Source organism: Heterocephalus glaber, unplaced genomic scaffold, assembly GCF_053883595.1.
Source record: "Heterocephalus glaber isolate CG9 unplaced genomic scaffold, H.glaber_assembly_v1.0 deba00000818, whole genome shotgun sequence".
In the NCBI taxonomy this organism is placed as follows: domain Eukaryota; kingdom Metazoa; phylum Chordata; class Mammalia; order Rodentia; family Bathyergidae; genus Heterocephalus; species Heterocephalus glaber.
Genome location: NW_028258164.1, coordinates 14,056,972 through 14,074,524, shown reverse-complemented (window position 1 = coordinate 14,074,524; position 17,553 = coordinate 14,056,972). Strand labels below are relative to the sequence as shown.

At 55.9% G+C, this 17,553-nt stretch overlaps 1 protein-coding gene across 5 annotated transcripts in view; it reads left to right on the top strand.

Moving 5' to 3' along the window:
• The first annotated feature begins 4,884 nt into the window (after positions 1 to 4,884).
• The window catches only part of Kcnh2 (potassium voltage-gated channel subfamily H member 2), a 30,872-nt gene continuing 18,203 nt past the window's right edge, over positions 4,885 to 17,553 (top strand). Inside the window, exons 1-3 of one of the 5 annotated variants that reach the window (XM_087207805.1) lie at positions 5,118 to 5,223; positions 6,992 to 7,761; positions 7,850 to 8,080. In XM_087207805.1, coding sequence (XP_087063931.1) covers positions 7,951 to 8,080 — 130 coding nt within the window. In that variant the 5' untranslated portion in view covers positions 5,118 to 5,223; positions 6,992 to 7,761; positions 7,850 to 7,950. Of the gene's footprint in view, positions 4,904 to 4,932; positions 5,224 to 5,289; positions 5,680 to 6,991; positions 7,762 to 7,849; positions 8,081 to 17,122; positions 17,143 to 17,553 lie in introns of those variants that run through there. The other 4 variants (XM_087207806.1, XM_004860398.3, XM_087207804.1 and 1 more) reach the window with 4 other exon arrangements.

Here is a 17,553-nt window from a genome sequence, read left to right as displayed (position 1 = left end):
CTCAGACCCTTTATGATGAGCATCTCCTTCCCTACCACCCTTCCCATATTGTAATACTAGGGCTTCCACCACCCATTGAATTCTGGGTAAGAACTCTTGGAGTCTCTTTTTGCATCTCAGGAGTCCAGTCCTTAAATCAAAGGAACAGATGGCTGTTAGTTTCTCAGGCAGAGGAACCTTAACCCTGTGCCTTTCTTTCTCATTTGGGGATGAGTGAGAGAACCCACACCCAGGTCCTATTGGGATCTGTCTTTAGGAAGCTCTTCACCTCCTTCCTTTGTGCCTGGGAGGATTCTTACCATCCAGGAGGGCGTGGGTCCCCCAGGAAGCCCTTACCACTCAGCCCTCTGTTCCTCAAACTCCCCTCCACACATCATCGGTAGTACCTGGTTGTTTCAGGAGGTGAGAGGGAGTGGGTAGGGAGAGAAAAGGGAGGTACTGGCCATGGATAGGGAGTGTCATTGCGCAGAATTAAGCAATCATTCTTAGAGCTGGAAGGGACCTCAGAGACCAGCTTGTTGCGTCGCTTCCTTTTACAGTTAAGGAAAATGAGATTTAGCGATATTTCTAGAGTTACACAGAAGTGGGCCCTCTTTCCAGCCCTGCCGACCCGGTTCAAGTCTTTGACATCTCTCCCCTGAACTGTTGCATAGCTTTGTGTGGCAGACTATACTTTCACAGGGTGGTTGTGGCAATATGTCCCATCACACATGCTTTTCGTCTAATATGACAGTGACATCCCTCCACTGAGAGGTGGGGGTGTTTCTTCATGAATCTAATGGGCTGTGATTACAGAAGTTATTTTATGTGACTTTCAAGGCTACATTATTAAAGGGGGCCTAGGTGCTGTCTGGTCTCCTTTTAGGGTACTTGCTCTTACACCCAGCCACAGTGCCGTGAAGAAACTAGGTGGCCACCAGCCTAAGTGGAGGGCCCAGGGACAGCATTAACTACCAAACAGAGAGAAATATGCCTTCCAGTCCCTTGTCTAGTGTCCCTCCCTAAATCACAGGTCCATGAGCAAAATAAATGCTGTCACTGATCTAAGCCACTCAGTTTTGAAGTGGCTGTTAGGCAGCAGTAGTTAACAGAATCACCTCATGTCTGCCTGTTTCTCCAAGCTTTTATACACATTTCCTCAATTAATCAAACCTTTATTGGATATCTACTCTGTATTAGACAGGACAAAGGCAGACATGGTTTCTACACTTGTGAACAATGTACTTCAGCTGCTGCCACCGTCCCTACAGTGTGTCCTCCTTGCACACAGACTAAAATTCATGCTCCTCAGCCCTCTTCCCTGCCTCACTGTCCCTGTTTTGCCCCTAGACCTGATCTCCATTCTGTAATCTCTATACCTTTGCTCGTGTCCCTTCCCCTGCAGTGCTTCTGCCCTGTCCCACCTGGACCTTTGAGGACCTGCTGTGAAGCCTGCTCCCATCCCCAGGCCCTCTCAGCTCCTCTATTTGAAACAAATTAGCTCTGCCTTGCAATCCCACAGTGCTCACTAGACTGTGAACCCTGGGAGGAGGGAGCCTGGCTTATTCTTCCTGTCCCCTCCACCCAGCATCTTACATAGGGCCCCACACACAGGCCTCCAGGAAACAGTTGTGGATGCAACTCTACTAGCAGGACTGGAACCACAAGTTGGTCCAATCCCAGTCTCTTGCACCTCACTTTTGATACCAAAAAGCTAAGACAGCATCTCACCAATATGGGTGTGGGAGGTGACTGTAGAATGGGCTCCTGGTTGGCAGGATCGCTGCATGTGAACCGCAGTGAGTGAAGGGCTCTTGGCTATGGGTCTGGGGTGGATGGGTCCTTCCCTCCCACTCTCCCTTTCTTTTGAAAGAAAGACTCCCTTTTTTTTTTTTTTTTTTTTTTTTTTAAGACTCCCTTCTTGCTTCCATTAAGCCTTAAGCACCTGCTTCCTCTAGAGAAAACACACTGCTCCATTGGCTCTCTTCTCTAACTCCAGTTCTTATCTGAAGCTATCTGTATTCTGAAGAGCCAGGTGCATGGAGAAAGCTTACAATCTAAGCTTCCCTCTGAAGACTTTAAGAGGCTGTTCTTGCTACTTCCTCTCCTGGGATTTTCTAGGAGCCAGTGGTTTAGAATTCTCTCCTGCATCCATCCGACTGGAACTGCTTCCCAGTCCCCTGCAAGTGTCACTTGCTCTCCTGGGCCTGATTTGCTCTCTTGCCTGACTGCTCCTTGGGGGGCCTACCAGCAGCGCCAAGCTTCCATTTGTTCTTTCCTCCCAGGAAGTCCTGGCTCAACTCCCTCAGACTGAGCAGGAGCAGAGTGGGGTGGGCAGGATGTTTTCTGCAGACTTTTCTCCCTAAATTGCCTCTTTTTGGGAGCTGGGAGGAGCCTGTGTGTCTCACTGTAAATATAGCCTTTCCCTTGCCTCAGTGGCAGGCAGGGTGGGGGAGAGCTTGTCCCAAGATGGTCCCTGAAAATGCCCCAGGGATGAGGCTGGGGTACATTCCGGATCCCCTTGGTACTGGATCCTGGATCTGGGGAGTAGCAGAGGTGGGCATCTGGTGGTAGGGGGAGGCTTCTCCCCCTGCTCATCTGTTGTTAGTGCCTGGCACTTGTGCCCCAGGAAGGATGCCTTGGGGATCGCTTGTCCCGTCTCAGTCTCTCCTCCTCGTCTCAGTCCTTGACATGGGGGTGGCTCAGTGAGACTGTCTTCAGGCTCTCCCCGAGCCTCCAGTCAGAAGTCTGCATTCAGCTGTGACTTCTGTGTGTGTGCACAGGGGAACAGAGACAGTCAGGGACAGAGACACAGAAATCTGGCTTTCCTGGGGCCAAGGACTAGCTCTCCCCTCTCCTCTGTGCACGGAAGGGAAGCTGTGCCGGGTCCCCCTCTTACTGGAGGTCTGAGGGCCCCGCTGATTCCTGTCTTCCCTCTGGGATAAGAGCAGAGGCCTGTCCCAGCAGTGTAGGTCGCTGTCGTGGGGACAACAGGCCAGACCAGCTGAGTAGCTCCACCAGTTCAGGCTTTCGGCACCAGGCTCTCCTGGGCCCTCAACCTGGAGGGAAAGGCTTTAGATGTCCCCTTCCATTCCCCTCCTCACCAGGACCATTCTCAGCCCCTTACTCAGTTCCTCTTCACCTGGAAGGGAAGACCCTCCACCCCCATGAGGCAGGCAGCCCAGCAGCCAGGGGCGGCCCCACTGCAGGGCAGGCAGGGCTGGGCCGGCAGTAACCCAGATACATTGGTGCCCCTGATGCTGAGTCGCAAGGTGGGGGAGCCCACAGCTTCAAAGGCCGGGCATCACTGGAGGTGGAGGGGCCTGAGGGATGACTGTACAGGCAGGAGCCTCCGGACTTTTTTAGCACCAGCTGGTAGAGCCACCTCCTTCTCTCCCACTGGCTGCCTTCCTGAGTCACTGCCCACCCACCAGCAAATAAAAAAGGGTGTCATCTGCTGGCCAGTGGCCCCGTTTGGCCTGGGCTTGCATCTTTTTGCTCCTGAGAAGGATGTGAGAGGTGGGTAGAGTGGTCTCTCGGCAGCCTTCCTTTCTGCGCAGCCCTCCTTCCAGCGGCTTCCTTCTCTGCCCTTTGTTCCTCCCCTCCCCCACCCCCAGGACGGTTCTCCCTAGTGACAAGACCCAGCCCCCCCTTCTCCAAGGACAGAGGCAGCTGCAAGTCCTCAGGAGCCCCCACATGGCCCCGTCCATCTAGACAGGCCTCTGATCCGGGCTGCAGGCCGGGGAGGGGCCCGGGTCCTCCGCTGCAGACTCCTCCCAGCAGCCCGCCGGCTCAGCTGTCAACACTCGCCTCGCGGCCTAGCCCGACCCTTCCTGGCTGCTCAGGCCGCTTCGCCAGGAAGACCCTTACCCAGTCCCTGGCAGAGGTGGCAGGCGGTGGGCAGACACCCTGCCTGCCCTTGAGCATCCCTAGGCCTCCTTGCCTAAATAAGGGAGCTGCAGCTGGAGCCAGCCAGCTGGCGGGGGAGGGGCCTGCGGCAGGCCAGGGTTTTCCGAGGGGCAGGGCTGTGGCGGCCGCTGCAGCACCCCGCGCCAGCCGATTGGGCCTGCGAGGCCGCCCCGCGCTGCGGGGGGAGGGCAAACCTCTCGCACACGGGGATCCCCTTGCTGGAACCTCGCGTTCAGGGGCTTCTCTTTGATCCTGCAGCTAGGAAGCTGCAACTCTTGCCAGCACGTCGCTGCCCCCCACGGAGAGCCTCGAATGACCTCCCAGAGCGCTGTGTGTGCGCGCGTGTGCATGGGGCTGCCCTTCTTAGGGCTCGCCATCCTCATCCCAATGTCTGCTGGCCTGGGGCCTCCAGAGTGCCTGGCCCTTCCCCTCGCCCGGGTCTCCCTTGACCTTGAACTCGTCTCCCTGGAGTCTAGGCCCTAGCCAGTCCCCCACCGCGAGCTCTGACCACATGCTGCGTGTACAAAGCCGGTGTTCGGCCCTCTCTCTTCAAATCAGGGTGCTCAGCCCCCAGTCTGGGGTGGGGGCAGAATCCCGACCCCCACTCCCTGCCGCCTCCAAGCCGGCCATGGCACCCGCACCTGTGCTCTGGGTGCCTCTACCCAAGGATCCCTTCCCCCTCTCCGAGGCGCGCGAGTCCCGGGGGCTCCGAGGCCGAGCGAGGGGCTGGGCTGGGGGGAGCGCTCGGCGCAGCTCAGCCAATGGGAAGCGCGGGCGTGCGGGGTGAGGGGAGAGGGCGGTGCTGCGGGCGCGCGCGGCGGGCGGGGGGGAGGCGGGGGCCGGAGCCAAGGGACGCGCGCCGCTTTAACCCTTGCGAGGCCAGGCCGATCCACAGGCGCTGCCCGAGCCGCGGGAACCCGAGCGGCTGTCGGCACGGCGGGCGGGCGGGAGCCGGGAGCGCGGCGCGGGGACGCGGCGGCGCGGGGCCCGGGGCTCAGCGGGAGCCGGCAGACAGGTGTGCGGGTGGCGGGGCGGCCCCAGCTCCGCCAGTTCCAGGCCGGGCCCGAGATCGCCAGCCGGCAGCCGGGAGCCGAGCGGGGACCCTGCGCCCGCAGTCCAGCCCCGGCCTCGCCCGTGCTCAGCTTGGCCGCGGGGTGCGGGGACCACGGCCCGGCCAGGCCACCCGAAGCCTAGTGCGGGGCCGGGCCGGGCCGGGCCGGGGTGGGTGGGGGCCCGCCCGGCCCGCACATGGGCTCAGGATGCCCGTGCGGAGGGGCCACGTCGCGCCGCAGAACACCTTCCTGGACACCATCATCCGCAAGTTTGAGGGCCAGAGTGAGTGGGGGAGGGGGCCGGCGGGGAGGGGGTCGGGGGCGGGTCGAGCTCTTCCCAGTGTGCATGGGGGGCGTGCCCGGGCCGTGTGCAGCTCCGAGGCAAGTCGGAGTGGGCTGGTGGGCCCCGAGGCTCAAGCCGGGGACTGTGGAGGACAGACTTGGTGGGGGACTTGGCCGTGGGACCTAGTGATGGGTCTTGGAGTGGAGGCTCAGCTCAGACTTTTGAGACAGCTCAGAGTGTGTGACAGCCTGAGTGCGCAGGCCAGGGAGGCGGAATGGAAGTGTGCAGGTGTCCCCAACTCTGGTTGTCCGGAGTGTGTGCAAGGACAAGAGATTTATATGACTCAAACTGTGGGACCCTCACGTACAGCATGTGTGGCAATCTCAACGGTGTTGTATGTGACAGTGAAAGCTAAGGAGGTAGGGTCAGCCAGTCCTAATCTGCTCCTGAGTGCAGGTGGGTATATGACCCTCAGCCGGTGTGTGACCCTGCATGGAGGGAGGGAGTAGGGAGGTGTCTTTGATATGGCCACAACATTGTGGGTCTGGTGGTAAGAAGGTGTCCTAGGGCTGACTCTGAGCCCTAGGCTAACAGGCCGGCTATGGTGCCCTCACGTTGTGGGTTTTCCTTCGGTAGACACTGTCACCTTATGGGGACTACAGCACCTCTAATATTGGCCTGGCAGGAGAGGCTTCCAGAAGTGTCCCAGGCTGGGTGAATGTTCTGGGTGTTTCGTGTGCCTGTCCCTAAGGCTGCATGTGCCACGGTGGGTGTTACTGCCATAGGAGTGGGGAGAGGGTGACATTCACTGGCCATGCCCCTCTGCACATAGGACAACGTGTGCTTGTAACCGTGGTGGGGCGAGGGAGGGGTCAGTGGGAAGGCAGCATTGTCTCAACAGTGGAACAGGATGATCCCGAGGGGGTGACAGAGGTGGAGGGCCTGGGGGTGGGGCTGGGTCCTGGGCTTTCCTTCCCACAGTTTCCTGAGGAAAGAACCTGAAGATGTGGGGTGGGATTTGAGAGGCTAGGCTTCTGGCCTTACCTCTGCCACTGACTGCTTTGTGACCTTGAGTGACTTCTCTTTCTAGGCCTCAGTTTCCACCTCTTTGAAGGAGGAGCTGAGGTCTCTCTGTGCCAGTGTTCCAGGATGTTAGTGTAGGGTGTGGGGGTGGGGTGGGGCTTGCCTTCGAAGAAGAAACTTGTTCTCTCCCAGGCTAAGAATGAGGACAAGAGACAGCTTTCCTTCTGTGTGTGTGTGGCAGGTGCTCTGGACTACCTTGGGCCAAGGTGGGGATGGAGGCAGAGTTAAGAGGTGACAGGAAACCCTGACCTGGGGTTGATGCCTGAGAGTTTTGAGGGCCCTTGGGAACTGATCTCTAGATGACCCAACTCCAAAAGTAACTTACTCAGTGCCGGGAAGAGATGATGGAGGAGGGTGGAAGAGGTCAGACCCAGATGGCCTGGGCTTGCCTCTGGGCACCCCCGCGGCAGCAGCAGGGCCTTGCTATGAGCTTGCCTAGGCCTGCAGCCCGAGGGCTGTGCCTGCTGGTGAGGAGAGGAGAGGGGCGGGAGAGTGCCAACTGCCACTGAAAGCCCCATGTGAAAGGGGCCGAAGTGGCGGCAACGTCTGTTTATAGAACGCTCTTATCCGTGAAGCATCTTGCCTGGCTGCTGCTCTGCAGGAGCCTGGTTCTTGGGGCAGGTAGGGGTGGGGAACCCAGGTCTAGCTGCCATGGGTCCATTGGGGACTTCTCTCCTTCATGTAGGCACTGAGGAAGGTCTTCCATTCCTGGGGAAGGTCCCCTTTCTGGCGCCTGTTTCCTTACAAGTGGGCCGTGACTGAGGTCTGTCCTGAGGCTCTAGGGATTTCGATGGTTTGGAGTTGCAGGTCCTTTTCCTCGCTCCCTGTGACCTTGGGCTTCTGCCTGTGACCCTCTGGCTATTCCTCTGCCTTCTGTCAAACAAGGTTCAAAAGCTGGCTGTCATTTATGAGCTGGAGGACTTGGGCTGAACTTCTCCAGAGCCTCAGTTTCTTCATCTATAAACCCAGGACAATGGCACCTATCTCGGGGTAGGAGTGTTCCTCCTCTCTGGCGCACTCACTCCCCAGCTCCTGACTGCCCTAAGATACTTGGAGTGGTTTCTTAGGGAGCACTCCAGGGTAGGGGTCAGGGATCAAAAGGAAGAAGCAGGAGATGGGGCAAAAGGAAGGCTGGCCGCCATCTCCGGCCCTTCCCAGGATCCCTCTCCAGGCCCCGTGTTTATCCTTGGGCCGTGGCTGCTGACACGAGTTGCTGACACCCGCCCAGGCTGGCCTCTGCCACGGGCGCGGAGGGGGCTGCGAGCGGCTTTTGCCTGGCGGCCTGCCCAGGGGAAGCCAAGCAGCCAGCCCGCGGCCGGGCAAGGAAGGCAGGGGGCGCGCCTCCTGGCTGTGCCCTGTCGAGGCACCTGTTTCGGGACGTGGCTGCATTCGCCACCTGCTGGGGACCCCAGTGCCCGCTGTGCTCCCTGGAGCGGGGAGCGCTGGGACCGCTAGGTGTGACGAGGAACGTGGGGGAAGGGCTGGAAGCTCCCCAGGCTGGGTCTCCGCTCAAGGGCGCGCTCATCCCCGCCCCTCTCCTCAGGCCGCAAGTTCATCATCGCCAACGCCCGGGTGGAGAACTGCGCCGTCATCTACTGCAACGACGGTTTCTGCGAGCTGTGTGGCTACTCGCGGGCCGAGGTGATGCAGCGGCCCTGCACCTGCGACTTCCTGCACGGGCCGCGCACGCAGCGACGCGCTGCCGCGCAAATCGCGCAGGCCCTGCTGGGGGCCGAGGAGCGCAAAGTGGAGATAGCCTTCTACCGGAAAGATGGTAGGCGGGGCCGGAGTGAGGGGCGGGGTCTGGATGGGGCGGGGCGGGGACCAGGGAGGGGGCGGAGGGTGAACCTGTCGGGTTTCTCTAGTACCCAAGACTAGACGCGTGTGCCAGCGGGGAGGCACCGTCAGGGTCCCCATCTAACTCTGATGGAATGGTTTCTGAGGTGTCCAGGGACTGCTAGGCCGAGGGCCTGGCCCTTTTGGTTCCTTCCTGAGCAAATGTGGCTAGACTTTGACCAGGCTGGGGAAGGCAGGTGCGTTGTGGATAGGTCAAGTTGGCATCTGCGGACTGACCTCTGGTCACAGGGCTCTAGCTACCCTAGGGGATCTCCTCCTGTTGACTGATCTGGGAAGATGTCACCGCGGGTGAGGTACCCGGTGAGGGCTGTAGGACTCTGGTTGTCTCTCTATTGCCCCTTTTCTCTGCTACATTTCAGCCGCACGTGGTGGGGCGTGCTTTCCCCACGACCTCAGTTCTCTTTGTCTCCGCTGTTCAGCTCCTAGGAGCGCCACCCCCTCCTGCGCCAGGTGTTTCTGCTCAGCCACCGCCTTACAGTCCAGCTGCTCTGGGCTTCCGGAGAGCAGAGAGGGGATCGGATAAACAAAGCCAGGCGCGGCTGCTCCCACATTGTCCTACCCTGTTGGGGTGGTGCAGTGGGCAGGGGCCCTGTGGGTATGGGAGGGCTGTGAAGGCAGTTCCAGGACTGCCTACACCCTGCTGCCCACCAATGTGTGAGCTCAGCTCAGAGCTGAGCACATAGAGCTATCTGCCAAAAGACCAAGTTCCTGCCCTCAGGGTACTTGTCCTCTGCACGGGAAGCATACTGTGTCTCCAGGCATGCTGGAGGGTGTCTGAGGCTGCCCTGCAAAGGTCTGCATCCTCCATGGCCTCCTTTTGCAGGTGCACAGTTTGTGGCATCGCTGGACAGCACTGGGCGGGGTGGAGCCACTGTGGCCCTGGGGAAGTGGGTTCTCTCATGGCACATCCTATTCGGCTGGCAGACAGGGAGCACCTGTGGGACTAGATGCAAACCCCAAGGCAGGGGATGGCGTGTGCCTGCTGGACACTGGTCATTTCCGTTATCTTGTCCAATCTTCACAACAGAAATAGAGATTATTTTTATTTCCCTTTTTTGGATGACGAAACTGAAGTTCAGAGAAACCCAAAAGGTTTCCTCAAAGTCACACAGCTAGCAAGTGTCAAGCCTGGGAACAGAGTCAGTGTCTGACCAGAACCATACTCTGGTTCTGTTCTGCTGTATACCATATACTGAAAATGACACTGGACAGTTACAGGTCTATCTTTATGCTGCGCAGTGTTTTATGTGAAGTTTTATTTTAGAAGTTTGCTGACCACTGGTGTAATGAAAAGAATAGACACACATAAATCCCAGGTTCAAGTATAAAGTGGGAAATTGTATAATAGTGCTCACGTTGCTGGATTCCTGAATTGTTTCTCCTTCTGGGATAATGTGCTCACAAAAGGATCCTACAAAGGTGCTGAGCTGTTTACAGAGCACCGACAATAGGGCCTAACTCTGTAAACTTCATGCCAGTCCTCTTGCCCCCAACACTTATGTTGGCATATTGGGCCCCTTGGCAGCAGGGGTCTGGGGCCTCTTAGGTGGAGCAAGTCCTCCCACCCAGGCCAGCTCCTTTGGGAGAGGATGGATATGGGACCCCTTCTGCGGAGGAGCTATAGTGGAATCTTGGTGACCATGAGGATCACCTAACTGGGCCTACTTGAGTTCCAGATGGAGAAGCTGGGAAGCAGAGGTCGGGTTACCAGTGTATTAGTGGTGAGAGTGGGCCTAGCAGCCAGTCCCCACCCAAGTTCAAGCTCTTCGCCTTCCCTGGTTACTACTCCATATGGGGCAGTGACCCAGAAAACCCTATACCAGCTGCCGCCACCTGCCCCCTTCTTTGCTCATACCTAGTTTCCGTGGGGATCAGGTATCTCCTGTTGGCCAGCAGGCTGGCCTTGGCCCTCAGTCCTCAGGGGCCCCACTTATCTTGGCCCTCTAGGGTGAGGGTGGTACAGATTTTCTTAGCCTCTACTTTCTTTGCCTAGAGACAGTCCCTGGTGTCACTCCATGGCCTGACCTGGGCTGCCTCCGCAAGCTGGTGCACGGGCCAAGCAGAAGCAAGGAAAGAATGCCAGTGCCGCCTCCTGTTTCTGTGCAGGCCTGTGCCAGGGTCTCTGTCTGGGCCAGCCCTGGGGGAGTGGGTCCCTGGGCTGTAGCCCCAGGGAGGCGGAACGACTGGGGAGGAGACAGGGCCTTTCTGCTGGCAGGCGCTGCCAAGGACAGCTGTGCTGTGTCGGTGCCTCCAGCCCAGCTCTGTGCAGTCTCAGGGCCTGGAGCCAGACAGCCCCATTATGTAGTTGCTGGGGCTGCTGGGAGGTGGGGAGGCTAGACTGGGGGAGTGTGGCTGGAGAAAGAGACACAGCGTGCCCATGCCCTGGGTTCACTGGCCCCATGTTGATGCCCTTGGAAGTCAGGCCCAGGATAAAGATGGAATTGTGAGCAGAGCCCAGTCATGTGGCACTAGCAGGCTGTGATGTCCCTGGGGAGGTATCTTGGGCCGCAGGTGCTGGCTGGGAACACACCTGTGCCCCCATATTGCTGTAGCTTGGGTGGATGTGGCTTCTCTCCTAGCATATCCCAGGAGGTCCTTTCTCTCTCCCTTCCTTTCTGTCCTGCTTTTTGTTCCCATTTCTCTGTGCTGCCTCCCTGCGGCTTGCTCTGGTGGCCCTAGGTGCCCCATCCTCTCGGCAGCTCTCCCTCCCCACACTCAGGCCTCCCTGCCTTTGTCTCTGGCTCTGTCCCTTTGCCTTTACCTCCTTCTCCCTGCACCTGTCTCTCTCTCTGTCTCCTTTCAAAATCTTGCCTCTTTTCCTCTTCCCTGTGACCTGCGCCCCTCTGGGTCTCTGCCTCAAAGGCCCTATCTATCTCCCTATACCTCTGACAGTCCTGGCCGTGTCTCCCTGTCCCTGTGTCCCTGGAGCCTGTATGTGGCTGCATGGTGTCTCTGGAGAAGAGTCTATTGGCTTCTCCACTCCAGCTGCAGGCCAGTTGCCATGGCAACAAGGTCAGAAGGCCCCCCACTGCAACAGCTGATGCTGCCGCTGGGGGAAGGGGTGGGCCCCCAGGGTCCAGGCTGCTCCCCAGTGCACTGTGTCTCCAGAACCCAAGAGGTAGCCACATACTGGCTGGACTGCTACCCCCTGACTCAGACCCTGGCCTCCCAGGAGCTCAAGGAGGCCCCCTCTAGTACCGGCCTCATGCTTCTGGGCCTCCCAGCATCCTCCACACCCTAGGCCTTCTTTCCTGATCCTCTTGCTCACCTGCCCCTCCTTGTCCCCTTAAATCAGAGGTCCTATCCTCCTTTTTCATGTCCGATGTCCACTCCCTTATCTCCCTCCAGCCTCCAGGCCCTGTGTGGGTCTGCAAAGTGGGAAGCCCTGAGGCTAGGCAGATGGGGGTCAGAGGTTGCTGACTAGCTGTGTTTGTCCTCTTGATATGAGAAGCAGCCCTCAGTGACCTTGGAGGGCCCGGGAGCTTGGACCCTAGGGATCTCTCTTCCAAGGGGCTGAAGACTATGGGGTGGGGGTCCCCCTTTCTGCTGGGGAGGACCCAGTGCCTCTCTCCCTCTGAGCTGTGCTGGGACAAGGGAAGGTTCCTGTCTAGTTTCCGTACTGCGTTGAGGCTCTCTACGCTCCCTGGGCCATGGACCTGGGGAGTGTTGGGAGGGCGACTCCATGTTGTGTCTCCGGAAGGCCTGAGAGGAACTATGTAAATATTTGTGCAGAGCTGTCTGGGTGGAAGCAGAGTTGATGGTGGCCTTGGGGTCTGGGGATGGTGCCCAGGGGCAGCAGGAGGCTGGCTTGGGGTGTGAGGTGGGGTGAGCTGGAGCCTCTTTTCTGCCTAGAAGTGATTTCCTGTGTGGTGTGATTTGAGAGGTTCCAAGAAACCCTTTTCACCCTTAAACATTTACCCAAGGGTGCCTGAAGCACTTCCTCTCAGGCTGAGAATTGCCCTTTTTTAAAAAAATCAATCTCTCTCAGGGATCCCTGCATATGGGCGGGAGCCTGAGCAATATTTGGTGACAAGGTGAGGGGTTAGCAGAACTTCCCACCTGTCTTGCATGGAGGCCAGGGGCTCAAGGCCAGAGAGGAGAAGGGGACACCTGGGACAGACACTGGGTGTGGGAGGTCCCACCATCCTCTCTTTTCCATAAAAACTTCTGCTGTGCACTGGCTTGGCCTGCAGGAAACCCCTCTCCTGTTTGTTCACTGGTCTGCTGGCCTATGAGCAACTAAGCGGTCCAGTGGTGTCTTGCCCTAGGCCCCTCATCTCCCTGGATCCCAAGACTGGATGAACTTGCCACATCCATCTTCCCTCTGCAGGCTGTGAGCTCCAGGAGGGGAGAGGGCAGCCTGTCTGTTTTGTTTTCTGCTGTGTCTATGTGCCTCCGCATAGTGGGAGCTGTACAGGTTTGCTGAATGAATGAGTGAGTGAATGAATGAATAAATGAGGTGGGTGGTGTTGTGTGGGAGGCAAGAGACTTGGGGGCAATTTCCAGCTTGGTTACAGACTTGCTGTGGACGTTGGGCAAATCACTTACCATCTCTGGGCCTTGGTTTCTCACTCTGAAAGGCCTTGGGTAGAATAATAACAATGCCAGCCTGGGAGGGCTCGCAGGGGATGGGGAGGCTGTCAGGGCAGAGAAAGGTAGGACCGAAGGGACCTGTTTTGTGGGTGAGACACTGGGGTGCAGGGAAAGCATCTGGGGTCTCATAACCTCCTCACTTAGGGGATCGAGGAGGCCAGGTGTGGGAACAAAGCCTTAGAATTGCCAAAGAGAGAAAAGCTGGGCAGGGAGAGGGCAGCTGCCTGGCAGTGCAGGGACACACATGTTGTTGTGATGCATGTTAGGGTTTGCAAACTAGGGCCCATGCTTCTGCACAGGTGGGCCACACGGTGCTCTTGGCAGTAGGATCCCACAGTGCTTTTGCAGGAGGGAGACTGCTTGCTAAGGCTGAGGGACTTTCCCAGGTTTACCCAGCTTCTGGGAGCCCTAGGGGACTGGAGCTCAGTGATCCCCACCTCCAGAGTCCCCCCAGGCATAGACCGTAACCTGCACAGGCTGCCTGGCCCCAGAGGCCCTTTGGGTATACGATGGGCTCAGGGCCTCTGGAAACCTGGCTTTTACCTCAGTCCTTGTTTGCTGACGAGGATCCCAGCACCTGTCCCCAGCATTGTGTGGGCGAGGGAGTTCCTCAAATAAGCGGAGAGCAAAGCAACAAGCTGTCCTGGGCTCCCTGGGCTGCCAGGCAGCAGCGTGTCTCCCATGCGACAGGGGAAGTGAGTGCGCCCACCATGAGCCCTGCTCAGCACCCCTGCCTGCCTCTCAGCTTCCTCCCCAGGCTTCTGCTGGCCCAGCTCCCCAAATGATGGAAACCACAGCAAGCATTTATGTTAGTGTTTTTTCCTTTTCTTTCATTTTATTTTTTCCATTCCCTTTCCTCTCGCTCCCCAGTCCTGTTACGCTCTCTATAGGCAACCATTCAAATGTACTTACTGTGAATGTGTTGCTTGCATATGTTCTTGCAAATGTGTGTTTTGTCTGGATAGATGCATATAGATTTAATTTATGCAAATGATGCTGTGCTATGTTATATTGTATTCCTTTCTTACACAGGAATATGCCTTTAAGCCCGGTGGGGCTGCTGTTTGATGTTTAGTCTGTGGATTCTCATTGTGGGGTGTGGCTCCCCTGCGAATTGCCTGCCTGCTCTCTCAGGGAAGGACCCCCAGATTGCCTCCACCTCCCTGCCCCCAGAAACGATGGTGTGGTGAGCATGTGCTACTGGACATGTGTGAGGATTTCTGTGGGGGACATGCCTGGGAGTGGAATGGCTGGGTTGTAGGATATGTGGACCCTTAACTAAGTACTGCCTGATTATGCACTGGGTCAGCTGCTCCCATGGCCACCCTCTTGAGTGGAGCCTGAATTTCCTACGTCCCCAGATCTCTGCCACATTTTTGTCCACCTTTCTCATTTTTGCCAGTCTAATAGGTGAAAATGCTATCTTGATATTTTCATTTTCATTTCTTTGATTTCTAGTGAGTTCCAGTGTCTCTTAGTTCCAGTGTCTCCAGTGTTTCTTGATAGCCTTTCCAGTTTGCTTTCCTGTGAATTGTTTGCATATATACTTTGCTCATTTTTCTATTGAGGTTTGTCTTTTGTTTCTGTGGATTTGCCTGAGTTGCTTGCATAATCCAGAGATACAAATGCATATTCGGTATATGTTCCCAATTAATGATTCCTTGTTGAACTGAAATACTGCAAATATCTACTCCCTTTCAGTCTCTGTCCTATTTATACAACAGAGATTCTTTTTTTGTAGCTCTGGGGATGGAACCTAGGGTGTGTGTGCACTAGGCAAGCACTTTATCACTGAGCTACACCCTCAAGTTTTAAAAAATTTTATTTTGGGGACAGAAATCTTGCTAAACTGTCTAGGCTTGCCTTGAATTGGCAATCGTCCTGCTTCAGCCTTCCAAGTAGCTGGTGTTAGAGGCATGTACTACCTTGCCCAGTTTAAAGATATTTAATTTTGATAGAAATGAATCATTGACTTTTAGCTTTGTTTGTGCTTTTGAAGTCCTATTGAGGAAATTATTCTCTATTCCCTGGTTGCAGAAGTCTGCCTTTTCTACTGTTAACTTAATTGTTTCACCTTTCTCCAGTGGGTCTTGAATCTACCCTGAACCTTGCTTGGAGGTGGCATAGAGTAGGGATCAAGTTTTATTTTTTCCATGTAATGAGCCAACTTTCCCAAGACATCCAGCCTGTTTTTTTCCATTGACTTGTGCGGCCACCTTTCCTGTCTGTCTCTGCTTATTCCGTTCCAAATATTTGTTGGTTTTTGCATACGAACCACATTTAAAAACAACCATAAAACTGTGATGCTTAGTATGTCTCAGTATCTGGTAAGGCGAATCCTCCTTTTTGTTCTTCTTTTTAAAAGTTGACATGGCTATTTCTGGATCTTCTTCCTTATAAACTTTAGAGAAAGTTTATTGAGTTCTTGGAAAGGGGAAAAAATACTCACCATAGTCTTGACTGGAATTATATTGGTTTTGTAGATTGATTCAGAGAGAATTGATATCTGCATTATGTTTGTCCCAATCAAGACCTTAGACCCTCTCTTCATTTACCAGATCATTTCTATATCTTTTATTAGTTTAAACTTTTGTTTTATTTTCCCATTTGTGCATTCTTGGTCAGTTCCTAGCTACTTTATAGTTTTTGTTGCTGTTGCCAAAGGTATCTTATTTTTTGCTGTATTTTTAAATTGTTTATTGCTTCTGCAGAGAAATGCTACATATTTTTTGTGGGCTGATCTGGTAACTCTGTTGAACTCTCTTCTCAGCTCTAATTGTTTATCTGTGGATTTTGTCAGCTCTCTAGGGAGATGACCCTATTGTCTGCAAATAAGGCCAGTTTTCTTGCTTCTGTTTGGATTATTGTCATGTATTTCAGTGCTGTGGTGTGTAGCCTGACTTTAGGGGGTTTACACTGGCACCTGGATTTGCTTGTGGGTCTTTCAGAGTCCCAAGAGAGGGCAAGCCAGAGAAGAATTGTTGGCTTAATGATCAAGAAGCTGTGGCCCACTCAGTGACCTATGGCAGAGCTGGAATTGGGACAGGCTTTATTTATCAAGGCTTCCCCAGGCTCACTGGGATAAACTGGGAGTCAACGTACAGTTCTAGAAGCTTACAAAGCACTAGAGGAGAGCAGGAACCCTCAGACTGGCCCTTTGCAGATGGTGGCAGCTCTGTGTGCAGGCTGTGTATGTGTGTGTGTGGGGAAGTCACAATGAAGGGATCTGAAGGGATCTGAGGCTCAGGTGTATCGCAGCTGATGCAGCCCTGCTTCTGCTCCTCTTCACCCTAGCTCCAGGCATTAGCCTCTGTTTTTAATGTTGCTTCCAGGAAAGACACCCGAATTCTCATGGTGCCTTTGTCTGCCATCCAGACACAGGATGGGAGACATCTCCTGTGTAAGAGGTGTGGTTTTAGACACCTTCCCAGAGAACATTCAGGGAAACTTGTGCAGAGGAATCCCAGAGGGATGGGGAGGAGTTGGGTGGAAGAGGGGTGTGGGCTATCTGGAGCAGGAGGGGCCGGAGGATGCCGAGTAGGAGGGCACTGAGGCCAGTCTGCCTGGACAGTGCCTGGAGCTGTGAGGCAGCTTTGCCCAGGTCACTGTGACCTTGTCTCACCTTCCCGGGGTTTCTTAGGAGGATAGCATGCCCCAGGCCAGGGCTTGGGTGCAGATCCAGATGCCTGCTGAGGCCCTGGGCATTCTAAATAGATCACTGGCAGGGTCTGGCCGGAAGGGTAGGTGGAGGAGTTGGTCTGGAGGTGCTGCCTCTGTGACAGTTGGGGTGTGGCTTGGGCTCCCCCAACCCTGTCCAGCAGAGAGTATTCCCTAAGCCTGCATTTCTCAGCTCTTGGACCCAGGAGCATAGGATTGGTTTCTCTCCTATGCACACATGCATGCACACTTGTACACTCCTTCACTGACCGACCTGAGGCTCCCCCTCCATCCCCCTGGGCCTGCAATATCCCTGGCCTTCCTTAGGGCCCTGGCTGCCCATGAGAGTGGTGATAGCGACACGGTGGCCCCCGGCCAGGAGCGGCTCCTGCTGCATCTTCCTGTCGCTGCCACCAGGCTAAATATAACCTGACACTACACAGCCCTGGGCTGCAGCTCTGGAGACAGCCTCTGCCTGGGGGCGGACAGGGCCGACTGTGGCCCCAGCCTCTTGCACTCAGCATGACTTTGGGCCTGTTCTGGGCACAGCTTCCCCTGCTCAGAGGGAGGCAGGGAGGCGACCAGGACAAGATGCTCAAGGTCACCTTCCCTGCAGGGACCCACCACACTGCCTTGTTATGGCTCTGGATGCTTCTGCAAGACCATCTGGCACCCAGAACAGAAGTTACTTGTCCCTGCTGTACCCACAGACGGTGTAAGCTCAGAGAGGTAGGCGATCTGCCCACAGCCACACAGCAAAGGAGAGTGAGGGCAAGAGCCCAGGTCTCCCAACAGAGTGGCTCAGCTTCCCAGGGCTCCTCCATTGTCTAGTTTATTCCCTCTTCCTCCGTCTCATCCTGTGTCCCAAACTGAGGCCGCATTGAACACTGGCTGGATGAAGGCTGTCTCATGGGCCATCTTTTCCCCAGTGAGTGCTTTCCTGTGTGTGCTCAGTAAGATCCATGGGGTGTCGAGGTAGCCATGAGCCCATCTGCTTTAGGTAAGACAGCTGTGGAGCTGTGGCTCCAATCCCGGGAACCTGCCAAGGCTGCTCAGGTCATCTGCAGACCTCCTTGCCTTTCCTGCCTGGGGCCTGGCCTGGGCTGGCTGTGCCAGAGGTGGGAAGTCAGGTTTGGGACT